Source organism: Siniperca chuatsi, linkage group LG21, assembly GCF_020085105.1.
Source record: "Siniperca chuatsi isolate FFG_IHB_CAS linkage group LG21, ASM2008510v1, whole genome shotgun sequence".
Taxonomy (NCBI): domain Eukaryota; kingdom Metazoa; phylum Chordata; class Actinopteri; order Centrarchiformes; family Sinipercidae; genus Siniperca; species Siniperca chuatsi.
In genome coordinates this window covers 1,363,382-1,377,990 of record NC_058062.1, presented here as the reverse complement: position 1 = coordinate 1,377,990, position 14,609 = coordinate 1,363,382, and the positions used below count along the sequence as shown (strand labels likewise).

At 40.3% G+C, this 14,609-nt stretch overlaps 1 protein-coding gene across 3 annotated transcripts in view; it reads right to left on the bottom strand.

Annotated features, from left to right (window-relative positions):
- Nucleotides 1-8,991: 8,991 nt before the first annotated feature.
- The window catches only part of si:ch73-366l1.5 (FILIA-N KH-like domain-containing protein), a 38,674-nt gene continuing 33,056 nt past the window's right edge, over nucleotides 8,992-14,609 (bottom strand). The window contains exon 4 of one of the 3 annotated variants that reach the window (XM_044181521.1): nucleotides 8,992-11,718. In XM_044181521.1, coding sequence (XP_044037456.1) covers nucleotides 11,604-11,718 — 115 coding nt within the window. In that variant the 3' untranslated portion in view covers nucleotides 8,992-11,603. Of the gene's footprint in view, nucleotides 11,719-13,594; nucleotides 14,241-14,609 lie in introns of those variants that run through there. The other 2 variants (XM_044181524.1, XM_044181523.1) reach the window with 2 other exon arrangements.

Sequence of the window (14,609 nt, the reverse complement as noted above, 5' to 3'; positions counted from 1 at the left end):
TCCTGTGTAGTTCTGCCTGTCGTTGGGTAACTTGATGAAACTCACTCGACCCTCCCACTGCGTTTCATCTCTCTCCTCTCACAGAGATGGTGCGTTTTCATGTTCAGGATGTTTTTTCACATTGTATTTTACTGCCACTCCACCTCTGAATATTAATACTGCTGTTTCAGCAGCAAGGCAATTCATTAAACACCAAACATTAAAGCAACACGACGAGAACTTTAAATACAGCGAGGAGATAAAAACGAGATAAAACAGGAGAGGCAGAGTTACAGTGCGGCGTAATCAAAAGCCTAACGGTTTATTTATTAAAAGGAAGCTCATATCTATAAATATATAGCTTATTGACTTGCGCACTGTACTTATTCAGATTTTTATGATACTGGAACTTAATTTAAAGCTGCATTCGTTGATTTTTTGGCCACTGGGGGGCAGCAGAGCCAGCTGTAAACACAACATCTGGCCTATTATTTTTCCACCATCGATCCAATACTTGATTGATCCGTTCCTTTTCGCTCATCACTGGACTTTTTGCTTGCTAACTAGCCGACCAGCGCTCTCAACGGCAACATGCAGCGTTCAGCCGAGTAAAAAGAGGTTAAAGAGCTCCGAAGAGCTGCGGAGTTGGCGACGGTGGGTTTATTGTCAATATAAATATATTGATTAGTGCCGTTTTGATGTTTTTTCCTTTATACTTTATTTAAAAAAATAAAATAAAAATCTCACAAAATGTGACGCGGCGTTAACTGAACTCAAATTTCGCCGTTTACTTTAAGTTGATTTTTGAAGTTAAGAATCAACAAAATGCTCAAATGATCGAAATATTTACTTCGAACAGCAAAAGCTAAATATTTACTTGTAAATAAATAAAAATAAATCAGTGCTAAAAACAAAAGAAAATCACATTATCATATCAAATCTGCTGATGTGTATATAATCTATTAATGTGTGTATATATATATATAGATATATATATATATATATATTTTAAACATAATGCAGAATGCAGTACAAACTGTATTATTTGCATGGCGCCACTGTCCCCAGAAAACCATGAAATTCTTTTCACGAGCAAAGAAAACCCGGTTTGTTTCCAGCTTCAGATACTCCAAAGGAAGCAGGATCCACTTCTCCGCTCATAAGGGAGCATTTAAAGTTGATCTCAGGTGACGATGTGTCTCCTGATTTAAGGGGGAACCTCCTGAACTACACCTGAAACTTCCACCTTAAAGATGCTGCTTAACGCTCAGATTCAGTAAAATATTCAAGCGTAACGTGTTCTCGTGTGCTGGAGGATCCACTGTGAGGAACTGATGGCTTCCACTCTGCGGTCCTCTGATTGGAGCGTCTCCGTCTCCTCCATCAGCTGCCTCCCGTCCTCTGGTGCAACCTGGCGACCCCCCCCCCCCCGGCGGTGCGGCGCCCTCCTCGCGGAGCCCGAGTAGTGATCGGAGAACGCCGCGTAGTTCCTGGTGATGAAGCCGTGAGCAGAAACCTGCAGGACAGACAGGACGCCCTTCAGTCATTAAAGATGCTCTCAGATTAGCAACTACAGTTCCCATGATGCTTTGGGGCTGCAGACAGCATCACTGGATCACTGTGAGACTGAAGGAGACTCAGAAACAGCAGGATTCTCAGGCAGCTTCTGCAGCGGCTTCTTCTCTGGCGTCTCAGCTGGTTTCTGGAGGTTTATTCTGGACGGACGTCAGAGACGATGACGTCCTCTGGAAGTGCGAGTCTCGCTGAACGACTCGATGTGAGTTTCATGTCTGAGAGTTCAGACCTGACGGAGTTACGACTCCGAGGAGGAGGAGGAGTGCGACTTTTGGTGCAAACTGCAGTAATCTGAGTGTTTTAATCTCCTCCCTGAGCTGGAGTCGCTGCTGCAGCTCCGCCTGCGGAGCGTCAAATCAGCAGCCAGACTACAGCAACTGACTTCCTGTTGTTTTTAGAACACCTGCACTCACCTGTCCCCTCCGCCTCACACAGGATCTCTGCCTCTGGAACGAACTGTGAGACGAGGCCGACAGATACTAACAGAAAGATTTAGGATTTCTTAAATTTGGTTTTTAAAGAGGTGGTTATTTAGGTGGATCTGGTGTCTATGAGGCTGGGTGTGTGTGCTCACCTGGTCACAGGTGTGTAAGGCAGTCAGCGGCATCAGAGCGCCGGTGCTCGGCACATACAGGTGACGAGTCCTGACGTTGGTCAGACGACAGGAAACTGAGAAATTGTAAAAAAATACAGAGAGATAAACAACAGACAACATCCTGTTACTGTGACGAGAGCTCGAAACACTCACCTGTGTGTCACGTAGGAAGTAAAACCTGGGTGGACAATCTTGAAGTTTTCAGGTGGTTTGTGACCAAAATACTCCCAGGGCCTGTTGGAGACACAACATCTGCAACCAGCAACAACAAAGCAGCTGAGTACATTCACTCAAGTTCTCTACAGGTCTGAGGTACTTTTACTTCACCTGAGTATTTTCTCTTCACGCCACTTTCTGCTTCCACTCCGCCTCGCCTCAGAGGGAAATGTTGGACTTTTTACTGCGCTGCATTTATCTGACGCCTTCTGTTACTTTACAGATTCAGATTTTTGCTACAAAACAAAAGAAAATCTGATTTTTGTTGTTAGAAGTTAAATCCCTTCCTGGCTGCAGCTCCTCAGATGTGCAGATCTGCTGCTTTTCCTCTGAACGACTGTAATAACTGTGATGTTTGTTAATAACGTCGAGCTTCGGACTGTCGGTCGGACACGACGACACGCTGAAGGCGTCGCTTTGGGCTCTGGGTCGTCGTGACGGCGTTTCTCACCGTTTTCACCAGTTTTCCAAACCGATCCATCGATCGACGGATCGACGGATCGACGGAGAAAAGAATCGGCAGATGGATCCAGAATGAAAAGCATCATCAGCTGCAGTCCGATACAAACCGGTTCAACATGAGCTCCAGCTCCACCAGCTGCAGCAGCAACATCCTGCTTTACATTAATGCACGAGGAATAATAACCTGATGATAGAATATATAACAGCACAGCAGCCACAGGGACGCTGCACTGCTTTAATGCTTTAAGGGCTTTTTCCTGATCACACTCGCACACTTTCACTGCAGCAGAGTATTTGTACAGTGTGGTATTAGTACTTTTACTGCAGTAAAAGTGACACAGAAAAGCTTTTAGTAGTTTGAGATGGATGTAATAATGTAATATAACAACTACCAGCATAAAGATTTTAAAAAACTAAGAGAAGGAGAAAAAAAAACAACTAAACTTCTTTTAAAATGTAAAAAGTTTGTCTTCTCTTGATCAATAAATCCTGCTGAATTTTCGAGGTTGTGCTGCCACCTGCAGGCCCAGACGCAGTGCTACAGCAGCGACAGAAAGCTTCATTTCTCACAAACTTGCAAGTTTAACAAACACTGATTTCATGTTTACATCCGGGGAAAACTCTGTCCTCTTCAGGCCCGACAGTCATCTCTCCTCACCTGTCCCCCTCTCCTGACACCACACTGTGAAAATACTCCACGACAAGTAAAAGTCCTGCATTTAAAACCTCACTGCAGTAAAAGTATGAAGTATTATCAGCTAAAAGTCGTCCCTGTGCAGTAAAACGCTTCCTGTCAGTGTTTTATTATATCTGATGTTTCTGGATTCATATTCCTGCTGCATTCATGTGTGTGTTGCGTTTTACTGCTGCAGATGTTTCAGGTTGAGCTCATTTTAACTGCTTTATATACTGTTGGGGAGTTTAACCTGCAGCAATGCATAAAGGAAACTCTTCATCCTTCAGCTCGTCACAAACACCTGGAGATATGTGGTTTTCACTGGACAGGAAGGGGATGAAACGCTGTGATCTGCAAAGAGCGGTACACAGGTGAGACCAAACAGTCGCTTCACAAAAGACTTTATCAGCACAGACGACACGCTAACTCAGCATTGCAGAGCGCCGTGCATTCGCATCTGAAAGCTACAAACCGCACATTTGAAGACAGCGAGGTGAAGAGTCTACGTAGAGAGAAGAGTTGGTTTGAAAGAGGAGTCAAAGAAGCCATTTTTGTGAAAAAAGAAAACCCCTCTTTGAACAGAAATGGTGGTCTGAGATTCAACCTGCCCAAAGTTTACCACAATGTATTAACACCGTGGTCAAGCCAATCACATGCTAATCAGGTACTTAACAGTGATGAGGGAGGTGCAGCCAGAAAACAACAGGCCTGATTACTGATTACTGGGCCATCATGGAAACAAAAGGTCAGTTTCAGGTGAAACTAGCTAATCAACAGATACTCAGGTAGACTCCTTCCTGAGGGCGGGGCTTAAGCAACACAGAGTAGCTTAAATTTCTGAGTTCTCAGACCATTTTCACAATTGAGAATGACTTCCGGATGGGAGCCGAAACGTCTTGATTCTGGAAACAGCGTCCAGACGACCACGACTGAAACCTTTTCTACGATGGAGCACTGCTGGATGAATGTAAGTAACTAAAGCCGTCAGACAAACGTAGGGAAGTAAAAAGTCCAATGGAGATGTAGCGGAGTGGAAATATAAAGTTGCACTAAATGGAAATACTCAAGTACAAGTAAGAATTTGACGGGATGTTTCCTTCACTGCTGCACCGCTGTCCTAAAAAAATCCCTACAGAGTATAAATTATAATATTCACAGAAGAAGAACTTTAAAATACTCTTAACGTTGAAGTGTTTTATCTCTACATTTGGGTCTCTAGAGTAACGTGTTTAGAATAAAAATAAATAATAAAATGAGTCACCTGAACTAAACTTTACGTTTTATTGGATGTGTAAATTAAAGTAGTATTAAATACATAAGGTCATTTGACTAAAGTTAGTACTTTTGATAGAAAATGAACATGATAAGTGTAGTTTCCATCAGGTTCGGGGGCAAGAAAAATGATGACATACACAAATTAACAAATACAACGAGATGGGGAACCTCTAGGACTCAAATCTGTTTTTAAATAAACGAAAATCAAAAATTAAGATGAAATATTTGAGTGAAATAAACGTGGGGAAAGAAAACACCCACCGTCTCTTCTTCTTCCTGTTCACCTGCTGAAATGAGCCTCCAGTCGAGCTGATCTTCACCTGGAGACTCGACGCCTCCACCTGCTGTCTGCTCACTGACATCACAACGCACACACACACACACAACAGGTCGATACACTGACCACTGGTGCAAAGTAACTAAGTACATTTACTCAAGTACTGCACTTTTGAGGTACTTGTACTTTACTGCAGTATTTCCATTTTCTGCCTCTTTCTGCTTCCACTCTCCGACATCTCAGAGGAAATATTGGGCTTTTTCCTTCCCTGCGTTTGTCTGACGGCTTCAGTTACTTTACAGATCGCAGCGTTTCATCCCCTTCCTGTCCGGTGGAAACCTCGTATCTCCAGGTGTTTGTGACGAGCTGAAGGATGAAGAGTTTCCTTCATGTGCTGAGAAAACTCCTCCTCCTCCTGAAGCTGAATAAACTCTTTAACCCCCCCTCGGATCAGCTGGAGAACGCATCGTCACAGAGCTGAAAACAGGCTGTTTCTCTGATACGTGGTTCTCACAGGACGGCGACGCTGCAAACACGTGATGATCTTATAGACCATGATGCATTGCTGCAGGTTAAACTCCCCAACAGGATATAAAGCAGTTAAAATGAGCTCAACCTGAAACATCTGCAGCAGTAAAATGCAACACACACATGAATGCAGCAGGAATATGAATCCAGAAACATCAGATATAATAAAACACTGACAGGAAGCGTTTTACTGCACAGGGACGACTTTTAGCTGATAATACTTCATACTTTTACTGCAGTGAGGTTTTGAATGTTTTCTGGCAAAAATGAGACGAGCCGTAATGTTCTTTTTGCTCAGCAGTGGTTTTCGTCTTGGAGCTCTGCCATGCAGGCTGTTTTTGCCCAGTCTCTTTCTTATGGTGGAGTCATGAACTCTGACCTTAACTGAGGCGAGTGAGGCCTGCAGTTCTTTGGATGTTGTTGTGGGGTCTCTGAACAGCTGAAGAACAAAATGAACCAAAAACGTCCAGCCATCTGTTCGTGACCTCAAGCTGAAGCGAACTTGGGTTCTGCAGCAGGACAATGATCCAAAACACACCAGCAAGTCCACCTCTGAATGGCTGAAGAAGAACAAAGTGAAGACTTTGGAGTGGCCTAGTCAAAGTCCTGACCTGAATCCTATTGAGATGCTGTGGCGTGACCTTAAAAAGGCAGTTCATGCTCGAAAACCCTCCAATGTGGCTGAATTACAACAATTCTGCAAAGATGAGTGGGCCAAAACTCCTCCACAGCGCTGTAAAAGACTCACTGCAAGTTATCGCAAACGCTTGGTTGCAGTTGTTGCTGTTAAGGGTGGAGCAACCAGTTATTAGGTTTAGGGGGCGATCACTTTCTCCACACCACTGTATAACGGGAAACACTGACAGGAGCGTTTTACTGCAGTGACGACTTTGGACACTTAAGTATCACGTGATCTCCTACTTGTAGATGGAGCTGGTATTCAGATCACGGACCGCCTCTCCTTTACCTGTGTATGCTGCTGTTGTCTGACCTGTAAACTCTCACTCTCAGTATAGACTCGACCATCAACAGTCACCGAGTTTTACTGCACCGAGTACTTTTACTTTAATACTTTAAGGACATTTTCCTGATTACACTCACAGACTTTTACTGTAACAGAGTATGTGTGTGTTAGTACTTTTACTGCAGTAAAGGATCTGAATACTTCCTCCACTTCTGCGAGTTATTGACATTACAAGATGCGACAGCCTAAAACAGGTGATATGAGTGCCACCTACCTGCTCTGCTGGCTGTAATGAGCGTATAAAATGCCAGAAATGATTAAACAGAAAGTCCCCAACAGAAGGAAAACACATTTCATGGAGGATGCTCTCATTGTTCCTGTTCAAGTCACCGACATGGACTTCATTGTTTTCCTGTCAGGTGGGTTCAGGTCAGACGATGCGGCTATAGTCCATTTCAAACCAGCGCAGGAGCAGGAGGCTCAGGTGATAAGATACGAGACAGAGACATTCAGCACCACACAAAAGTGTTTTCAAATCACTGTTTACTGTCAAGGTCAAACACACCTGTAGTGACGTCAAGTTTAGGGCGTGGTCAGGGCCGTACCTTTAAAGACACTGCGGTCACGTCCTCAGCATTTGAGTGTTTCAGCGACAACAAACGACACATTAACAGTTAATGACGTTATAAATGTAGGCTACTTCCTGAAACAGCATCCAAACAATCAAGCCTTCAGAAAACTGAGCTGCAACATGACGAAGGTAAAAAAAAATAAAAGGTTAAAAAAAATGACAAAACATTTCAAATGCTTCCCAAAACATTCTCGAGTACATAGCCTAGAAGTGGAAAATAAAAGCTCTAATGCTATCAAAGTCCCAGAAAATCATTTTCTTAAAATTTCATTATACTATTATACACTATTTATTATTATTCCTCCTCTTTTGAATCATCTTTAACACCTGTAGAAAGTTTATATGCTGATTCCAGTATTATTGTCTATTTTTAGGCCAACAAAAGTTTAATGGCCATATAAAGCATTCACTGCTGCGCCTGTGAAGCTTTTCCTTTTCGAACAGTTTACAGTGATAACGGCGGCAGATTTACCATCGAAATTCATACTCATTTTAGAAACAATGGGTCCTTTAATTCCAGACAGAAAGCAGAAAAAAAGTGACTGTTAACTTTGCTAAAATGACAACTGTCGCTGGCTGATTTTGTCAGCTGCAGCTAGCTAATGAAGCTAACGTTAGCTCAATGAGCTGGTCAAAAACGCGGACTTTGTAAGGCCTCAAGCTGACTCATTTTAAAATGAGAATCTTTTTAAAAGTGTCTTGAAGGAATAGTTCGACATTTTGGCGAAAATGGTCCGACACATGACCCCCCCCCCGTAAAACCGCAAATTGTTTTTACACTTTCGAATTAAACAAACAGAATATAACGTGTTAATTAGTGAGCTTTAGAGGTGCTGTTAGGAGGACTGTGTTACCTTTGGGCAGCTGTTACTCCCTGTTCCCAGTCTTTATGCTAAGCTAAGCTAACAGGCTGCTGGCTGTAGCTTCATATTTACTGTACAGACATGAGAGTGGCATCAATCTGAACATCTAACTCTACAAGAAAGCATATTTCCCAAAATGTCAAACTATTCCTTTAAATGGCAACATAAAGCACATAATATCATGCTAACAGACTGAGGCTAAAGCTAACAGGTCCCAGGTAAAAAGTCATCATCCTCACCAGCAGATGATGGAAGACGTGGAAATAAAGAAACTGAATTGTTCTTGTACTGCAGTGTGGGGCTAGTTGTAAGATCAGACTGTTATTTTGTTCTAACATAACTCTCTGAAAAGTATTTAAGCTAAGCACCCAAACAAACAGCTAGCGTGTTTCCATTTTAACGTTACAAGAGAAACGTTGAAGACTAACCGATGGGTTTTGCTACCGTAGTGCTATCTTGGGTAACGTTAGCTACAGTTGTTGGACTAAACTTCCCTAAATCCAATAAAGATCAGGACAGAGCGGCTAACTTAGCTTAGCTTAAACTCTACTAGCATCCAGGACCAGCTTCCACACGGTGGATGTTCCAGTACTGAAGGAGGCTTTTATTATAACGTGACCTGTAACCCCACAAAATAATGTAGTAAGTTAATGATCTGCTCATTTGCCTCAGAAGAAACTCAGTTACCACTGTATGTAAGCTAGTTAGCCGTGTGTGCTAACAACTGCATTGTATTGTATTGCAGACGCCTCTGACAACAGCCGCTCTGTTGTTCAGGTGTGAGAGGTCAGGTGTAGGGAGGTTGGCCATTTAGTTGTGTGATGGTGTTAAGTTTATGTTTGTTGGAAACAGTTAGCATGATGAAGAAGCAGTTCAACAGTATGGTTTAAAATTTGCATTAAAATGTAAATCAATATCACAATCTACAGTCCAGATGTTTGACATTTCTATATTTATTGTCGTGAAAAAAATCTTTACACAGTTAATTTTAAATAAAACTCAAAATAAAAAAAAAAACACACAAAAGCAGAGTCTTTAAACATCAGCTGTCAGAGAACTTGTGATCCAGTTAAAGACAGTTAGAAAACACTACATTACCCAAAATGCAGCACTTACAGTTGCTATACAAGCCTATGTCCTTAAGAGGTTTTTCTAAAATCATTCTCTTAAACAGAGAAACTACGATACGCATATTAAAGCCAGTGTTATTTTGAGAATAAAGTTGAAACATTTTGATATTAGTCGTAAAATTTTGAGAGAAAAAGACCGAATTGTTAGTCCTAAATATTTCAAGATTAATATCGTAATATTTCAAGATAAAAAACCCATTTTATTTTGAGAGAAAAGTCTTAATATTTTAAAAATAAAGTCTGTTACGTTTTCTTTACAGTGTCGAGATGTGGTGACAGGATGAAGACTGCAGAAGAAAGTTTGAGCTCTTTTTATTCGTCTTTGGTGACGCGAGAGCTTCAAACCTCAAGATGAAATCCAGAAAATAACAAGGCACTCCATTCGTTCTAATGAAAACCACCACCAATAGTTTTCTAATCTGCGGATCAACAAACAGAAACTGTTTTAGTGGAAAAACAATGGGAAGATAAACATCAGGTAATATAACAATAAAACTATTGCTTAAACATTTTGGGAAATACAGTTATTCTCTTCCATGCTGAGAGTTAGATGTTCAGATTGATGCCGCTCTCATGTCAGTACAGTAAATATGAAGCTACAGCCAGCAGCCGTTTAGCTTAGCTTAGCATAAAGACTGGGAACAGGGGGAAACAGCTAGCCTGGCTCTGTCCAGAGGTAACAAATTAACACGTTATATCTCGTTTGTTTAACCCTCAAAAAGACCAAAAAGTTTAAAAACAACACATTGACTTAACGGGTGTTTCTTGGCCCGGAGCTGTAACTTCCTGGAGTCTTGTCACCGTGAGGTTGCCAGGCAACCAGTGCAGTACGTACTTTACATTTACTAACTTACGTTAATTACCCGGACTAGGTTGCAGCAAATCCATTTCTAAGTCTGAACATAACGTCCTTCCTAAGTTCTCAGTAGCTACTAGCTAGTTTCAAACTAGTGGTTTACTAAATCAGGTTGCACCATTAAAACTTAAGAAATGTCTCAGCTAGTAAAGACTTTAGGAATGTTTAAATTGGTTGCTAGGAAACATCTGTAGCGCTGTCCAATCAAGAGCAATCAACTATGTAAACAGGAAATCACTGTAGCATCATAAGCTAGCACAAGTACTGCAAAAGATACATCTTTGTAAAGTATTACTTTAGTTTTATTTGTGTCTGCATACATGGAGAAATCTGTGTGTTTCAGAGTTAGTAGTATTCATACAGTCTTTGAGAGAGAAATATCTGATTATGCTAAGCTAACTGCCATTTAGTCAAATGTTATTAGCATAATGTTTCTTAATTTGAGGTATGTTGTGTTATTTTTGTGAAGTGCAATTTAAAACCTTCAAGACTGACGTCGTTATTAAACAGCATTCATCAAGTTTCAGGTCAGAGACGTCGACCGAGCTCCATATCACCTCTTTTACTCATCACTCTAAACGGCTCAGTTATTAGCATGCTAACGTTAGCTTTGCCAGTTGGTTCAGTTAGCTAACGGCTAATATATATATATATATATATATATATATATATTAGTGGCAACTAATTTCTACATAAGAACTAGTTTGTGAGGTGCAACCAGTTTTAATTTAGTGATGATAAAACTGCACTTCGTAACACCGACGTTAGCACGAGGCTCAGTTTGAATTTATGAACAGCTGCTGACTCATACCACAATAACGTTTGTTTGAGAGAAAGTATATATTCCTTCATGATCATGATCTTAATTGTCAGATGGATCCCAAAACTACATCACGACAGCTACAGCCTTCCTCTGAGGCTAATGTTATGTAGCCTTACCATTTAAATAATAAAAAACACTTTGTATTTAAAATACTTTTTACATAATAATTCCCCAAAGTAAAATTGTAAATATATCATATTTCTAAAATAAATGATACCATACGTACTTTCTTTGTAATATTAAAACAGTTACCTTGTTTCCCCCATTTTTCCAGCCTCGTTTTACACAATAATAATATTATACCCTGTAATTATGAATTAGGTCATCTGCAATTTACCTACAGTGTCATTTATTTATTCCAGTGTAATAATTTATTCTCGAAACCTCTTGTCTTTTCCCCTCGTGCTTACATATTTGTCCCAAGGAATTTATTGACTTCCCATACTAAATACTAAATAAATAATAACACTGCAATCTGCGGGCTGTAATCTAAAGCGTTACCAATAATCGCAACATTGATCAGAAAATTGCAATTAGATCTTTTCCTTCAGTCCAGCCACATTAAAATGTGTCTGTCTGAACGTCTAAAGAAACACCACAATGTAGAAGACATTTTTAACTAAAACAAGTTACAGATTTCATCTTTAAAACGTAAATCTACAGTATTTTACATTCAAGTTTTGTGATTTAGCGTTGTCGTGGTAACTGTACACTGCAGAAAGGGATGGAGTCCCGGAAAGGACGGACGGCGTCTCAGAGGGAGTACAGCTTCAGCTGCTCCTCCATGTCTCCCTCCGTCACCTCCCCCAGCACTTCCTGGTTCTCCCTCAGCAGCAGGAAGATGGCCGCCAGCTGCTCCTGTTGCACCCTGGGAAGTCAATCACAACACACACACACGTGATCTCCTGTACTGCTCACATGTCGAGACGGTTCATCTGCGGCCTTTTAGGAACAGGACAGCGGCAGGATGTGTTACCGTCCATGTGTACTGAACAGAAATAACCACAGACAGCTGGTGTTTCACTTTAGACCCTCCTGGATATCTCTGGACCCTCCTGGATATCTCTGGACCCTCCTGGATATCTCTGTGCTGGTGTTTGTCCTGAGTCACATTGCAGGACACTTCGACAGGACATATAACAAATATTCTGAGAGAAAAGTTGTGATATTTTGAAAATAAAGTCCTACATTTCTCAAGATTAATGTCGTAATAATTTCAAGAGAAAAAAAACACTACTTTTTATTTTGAGAGAAAAGTCTTAAAGGTTCTATGTGTAACTTTCAAAAAACACTTGTTAATAATGACACCTTCAGCCGTAGGCGCGAGCGAGCGTCATCCTGCGGCCAAAAGTGACATACACATGCTTGAAAAAGCAGTGATTGAATTGAAACCATGTGAGAAGTTTAGAGGGGAAATGTCTCCTGGTGGAGCTGATAACATCTCAGAGACTGAAACATGACAAGACACTGCTTTTTTTGTCACAAGCCAAATGGGCTTAGGAACCACTGGTTTAATATTAAAAATGAAAATGTGCTGTATAATCTTATGTTTTTTTATGTAAAATCTTGATCTGAAAAGTAACTACAGCTGCCAGATAAATATAGTGCAGTAAAAAGTGTAATATTTTACTCTAAAAGTTGCATAAAATTAAAGTACAGTACTTGAGTAAATGTACTTTGTTACTTTCCACCACTAGAATAGTCTACAAAAGGGAATTATATATAATATATATCTCTGGCAGAAATAAAAATGCCTAACTTCTATGGTTGGTGACTCCGTTGTTATTATTATGTCTCCGCATTATTTTAGTGTTATTACCTGTTTGTGAATGGTTTTGTGTGTCACAGGTCTCCGCTGCAAAAGAAGTTTCCAGCTTCAACGTGACTCGTCTGGTTAAATAAAAAACAAACGATTTCAGGTGCAGACAGAGCAACCTCTGGATTACTTTCAATACCGACGTTTTAAAATCCTCACTTTCTACAATATCTGCACGCGGCGACTACGGGGCGCTTGAGGTTAAAGATCATGACGGTTCATAAAAAGGTGAATGTCAGTCTGGACATTATACTGAAATTATCAACAGCCAATTAAAACAGGAGCAGACCAGAGAAACAGGGAGGACTCTTACTGAAATATGATCAAATATTAAACAAAATAAACACTTTAATGTGAGACTGTTTCCAAAAGAAAGTTCTCACTGAGTTAAAAATGTGAGAATTAAACTTTTACACTGAGGTTTATTCATAAAGTGTCCTGCGATGGTCCTGTTCATCAGTGGTGGAGAGTAACAAGTCATTTCACATTCACAAATGTAAGTTTACTAATAAAAAACATCCTTTTATATATATATTTGAAGGAAATGGAACATTTTTTTGCTGTTATGCTACCCTCCTTTAATAAGAAAGCTGGCAAACAATTAATACATATCACATCTTTTTAATTATTTATTACTCTTAGTTTTTTTGTTTTATTTCTATTTTATATATCGCTCTTTTCTGACATGGTCACTTGATGGAGCCGTCGCCTCGTTGGTGAATCGCTCTTATGCTCTTGTATTCTTCAGTTCTGCAGTAAAGTTGGTAAAAACACAAACAAAAGAAGCAGCTGGAAAGGAAAAAGTGGCATGTTAACGTGTGAAACTGTAGTGAAATGACTGTGTGAGATGCTGAATTACAGAAACGTCTCTTTTAATAACGCAGAATTTACAAAAGCCTCAACAAACAAACGCAGTGAACAACGTCCGTCCGGTTTCACACATTTATTGCATGTTTAACATTTAAACCAAACACTTAAAACTCCAAACACACGACTGAAAACTGAAGCCTGGAAGACGTTTAAACTTCTGTGGTTTTATGTCGACTCTCAGCCTAAAGCTGCTGATCAACAGTGAGACACGAGCAGACAGAAAGCTGATAGTTTATTGTTAGGTTACTGTTTTAACTGGCAGGCTAAACTGCATTTGGATTTAGATCACAGTTTAATAGTTTTAAATTTCTTTTAGCAAAAATATCACACGGCCTCGTGTCCTGCAGTCACGATAACTACACGCTCTTCCTTTTCGAGGCTCCACACCTGAAGTTTCTCTCTTCGCTTTAATGCTCTTCAACACAAAAAGCAGACCGGTAAAAACACAGATTCCTGAAGGCACTTTGGTGGAAAGACGTTTGCTATTCACAAGCAGCTCTGATCCCTCCCTCCCAGAAAAGGTGAACTAAAATAAAGACGTGCAGGAGTTTTTTTTTAACTTCCTACAAACTGCGTAGTCGAGAACCAGTTGATTCATTCTTCAGCGCTCGTCGTCATCGTCGTCACAGATCAGCTGGAAGACAATAAAGACGGCTAAAGAAGCCGAGGGGCGTTTGAAGTCTTACGTGGATCATTCAGCCGCTCTGAGAAAAGAGACAAAGACAGGGATTCAGGTTTGGGGATCACTGGTCTAATATATCTCAAATATGCATTTTAATTTGTTCAGTAACACAACGTTTGAATCATTTACTACAACTCACGTACACGTTAAACCACAGCTGACACATTTGCAAACCATGCTTTTAGAAATTTGAATTATGTGTATGTTCTTGTTGATTGTTTTGTGTCGTTTAATTTACTGTCATTACTACTATTTATGCATTTATTTTTTGTTTAAATGTCTGTTAATTTCCTTTTTTTGTTGTTGGTGTGTCTGAAAACGAGATGGTGCATCTCAAGGGATTAATCCTTTAAAATTTAATTTTTAAATAAATAAAACATTCATTTTCTCT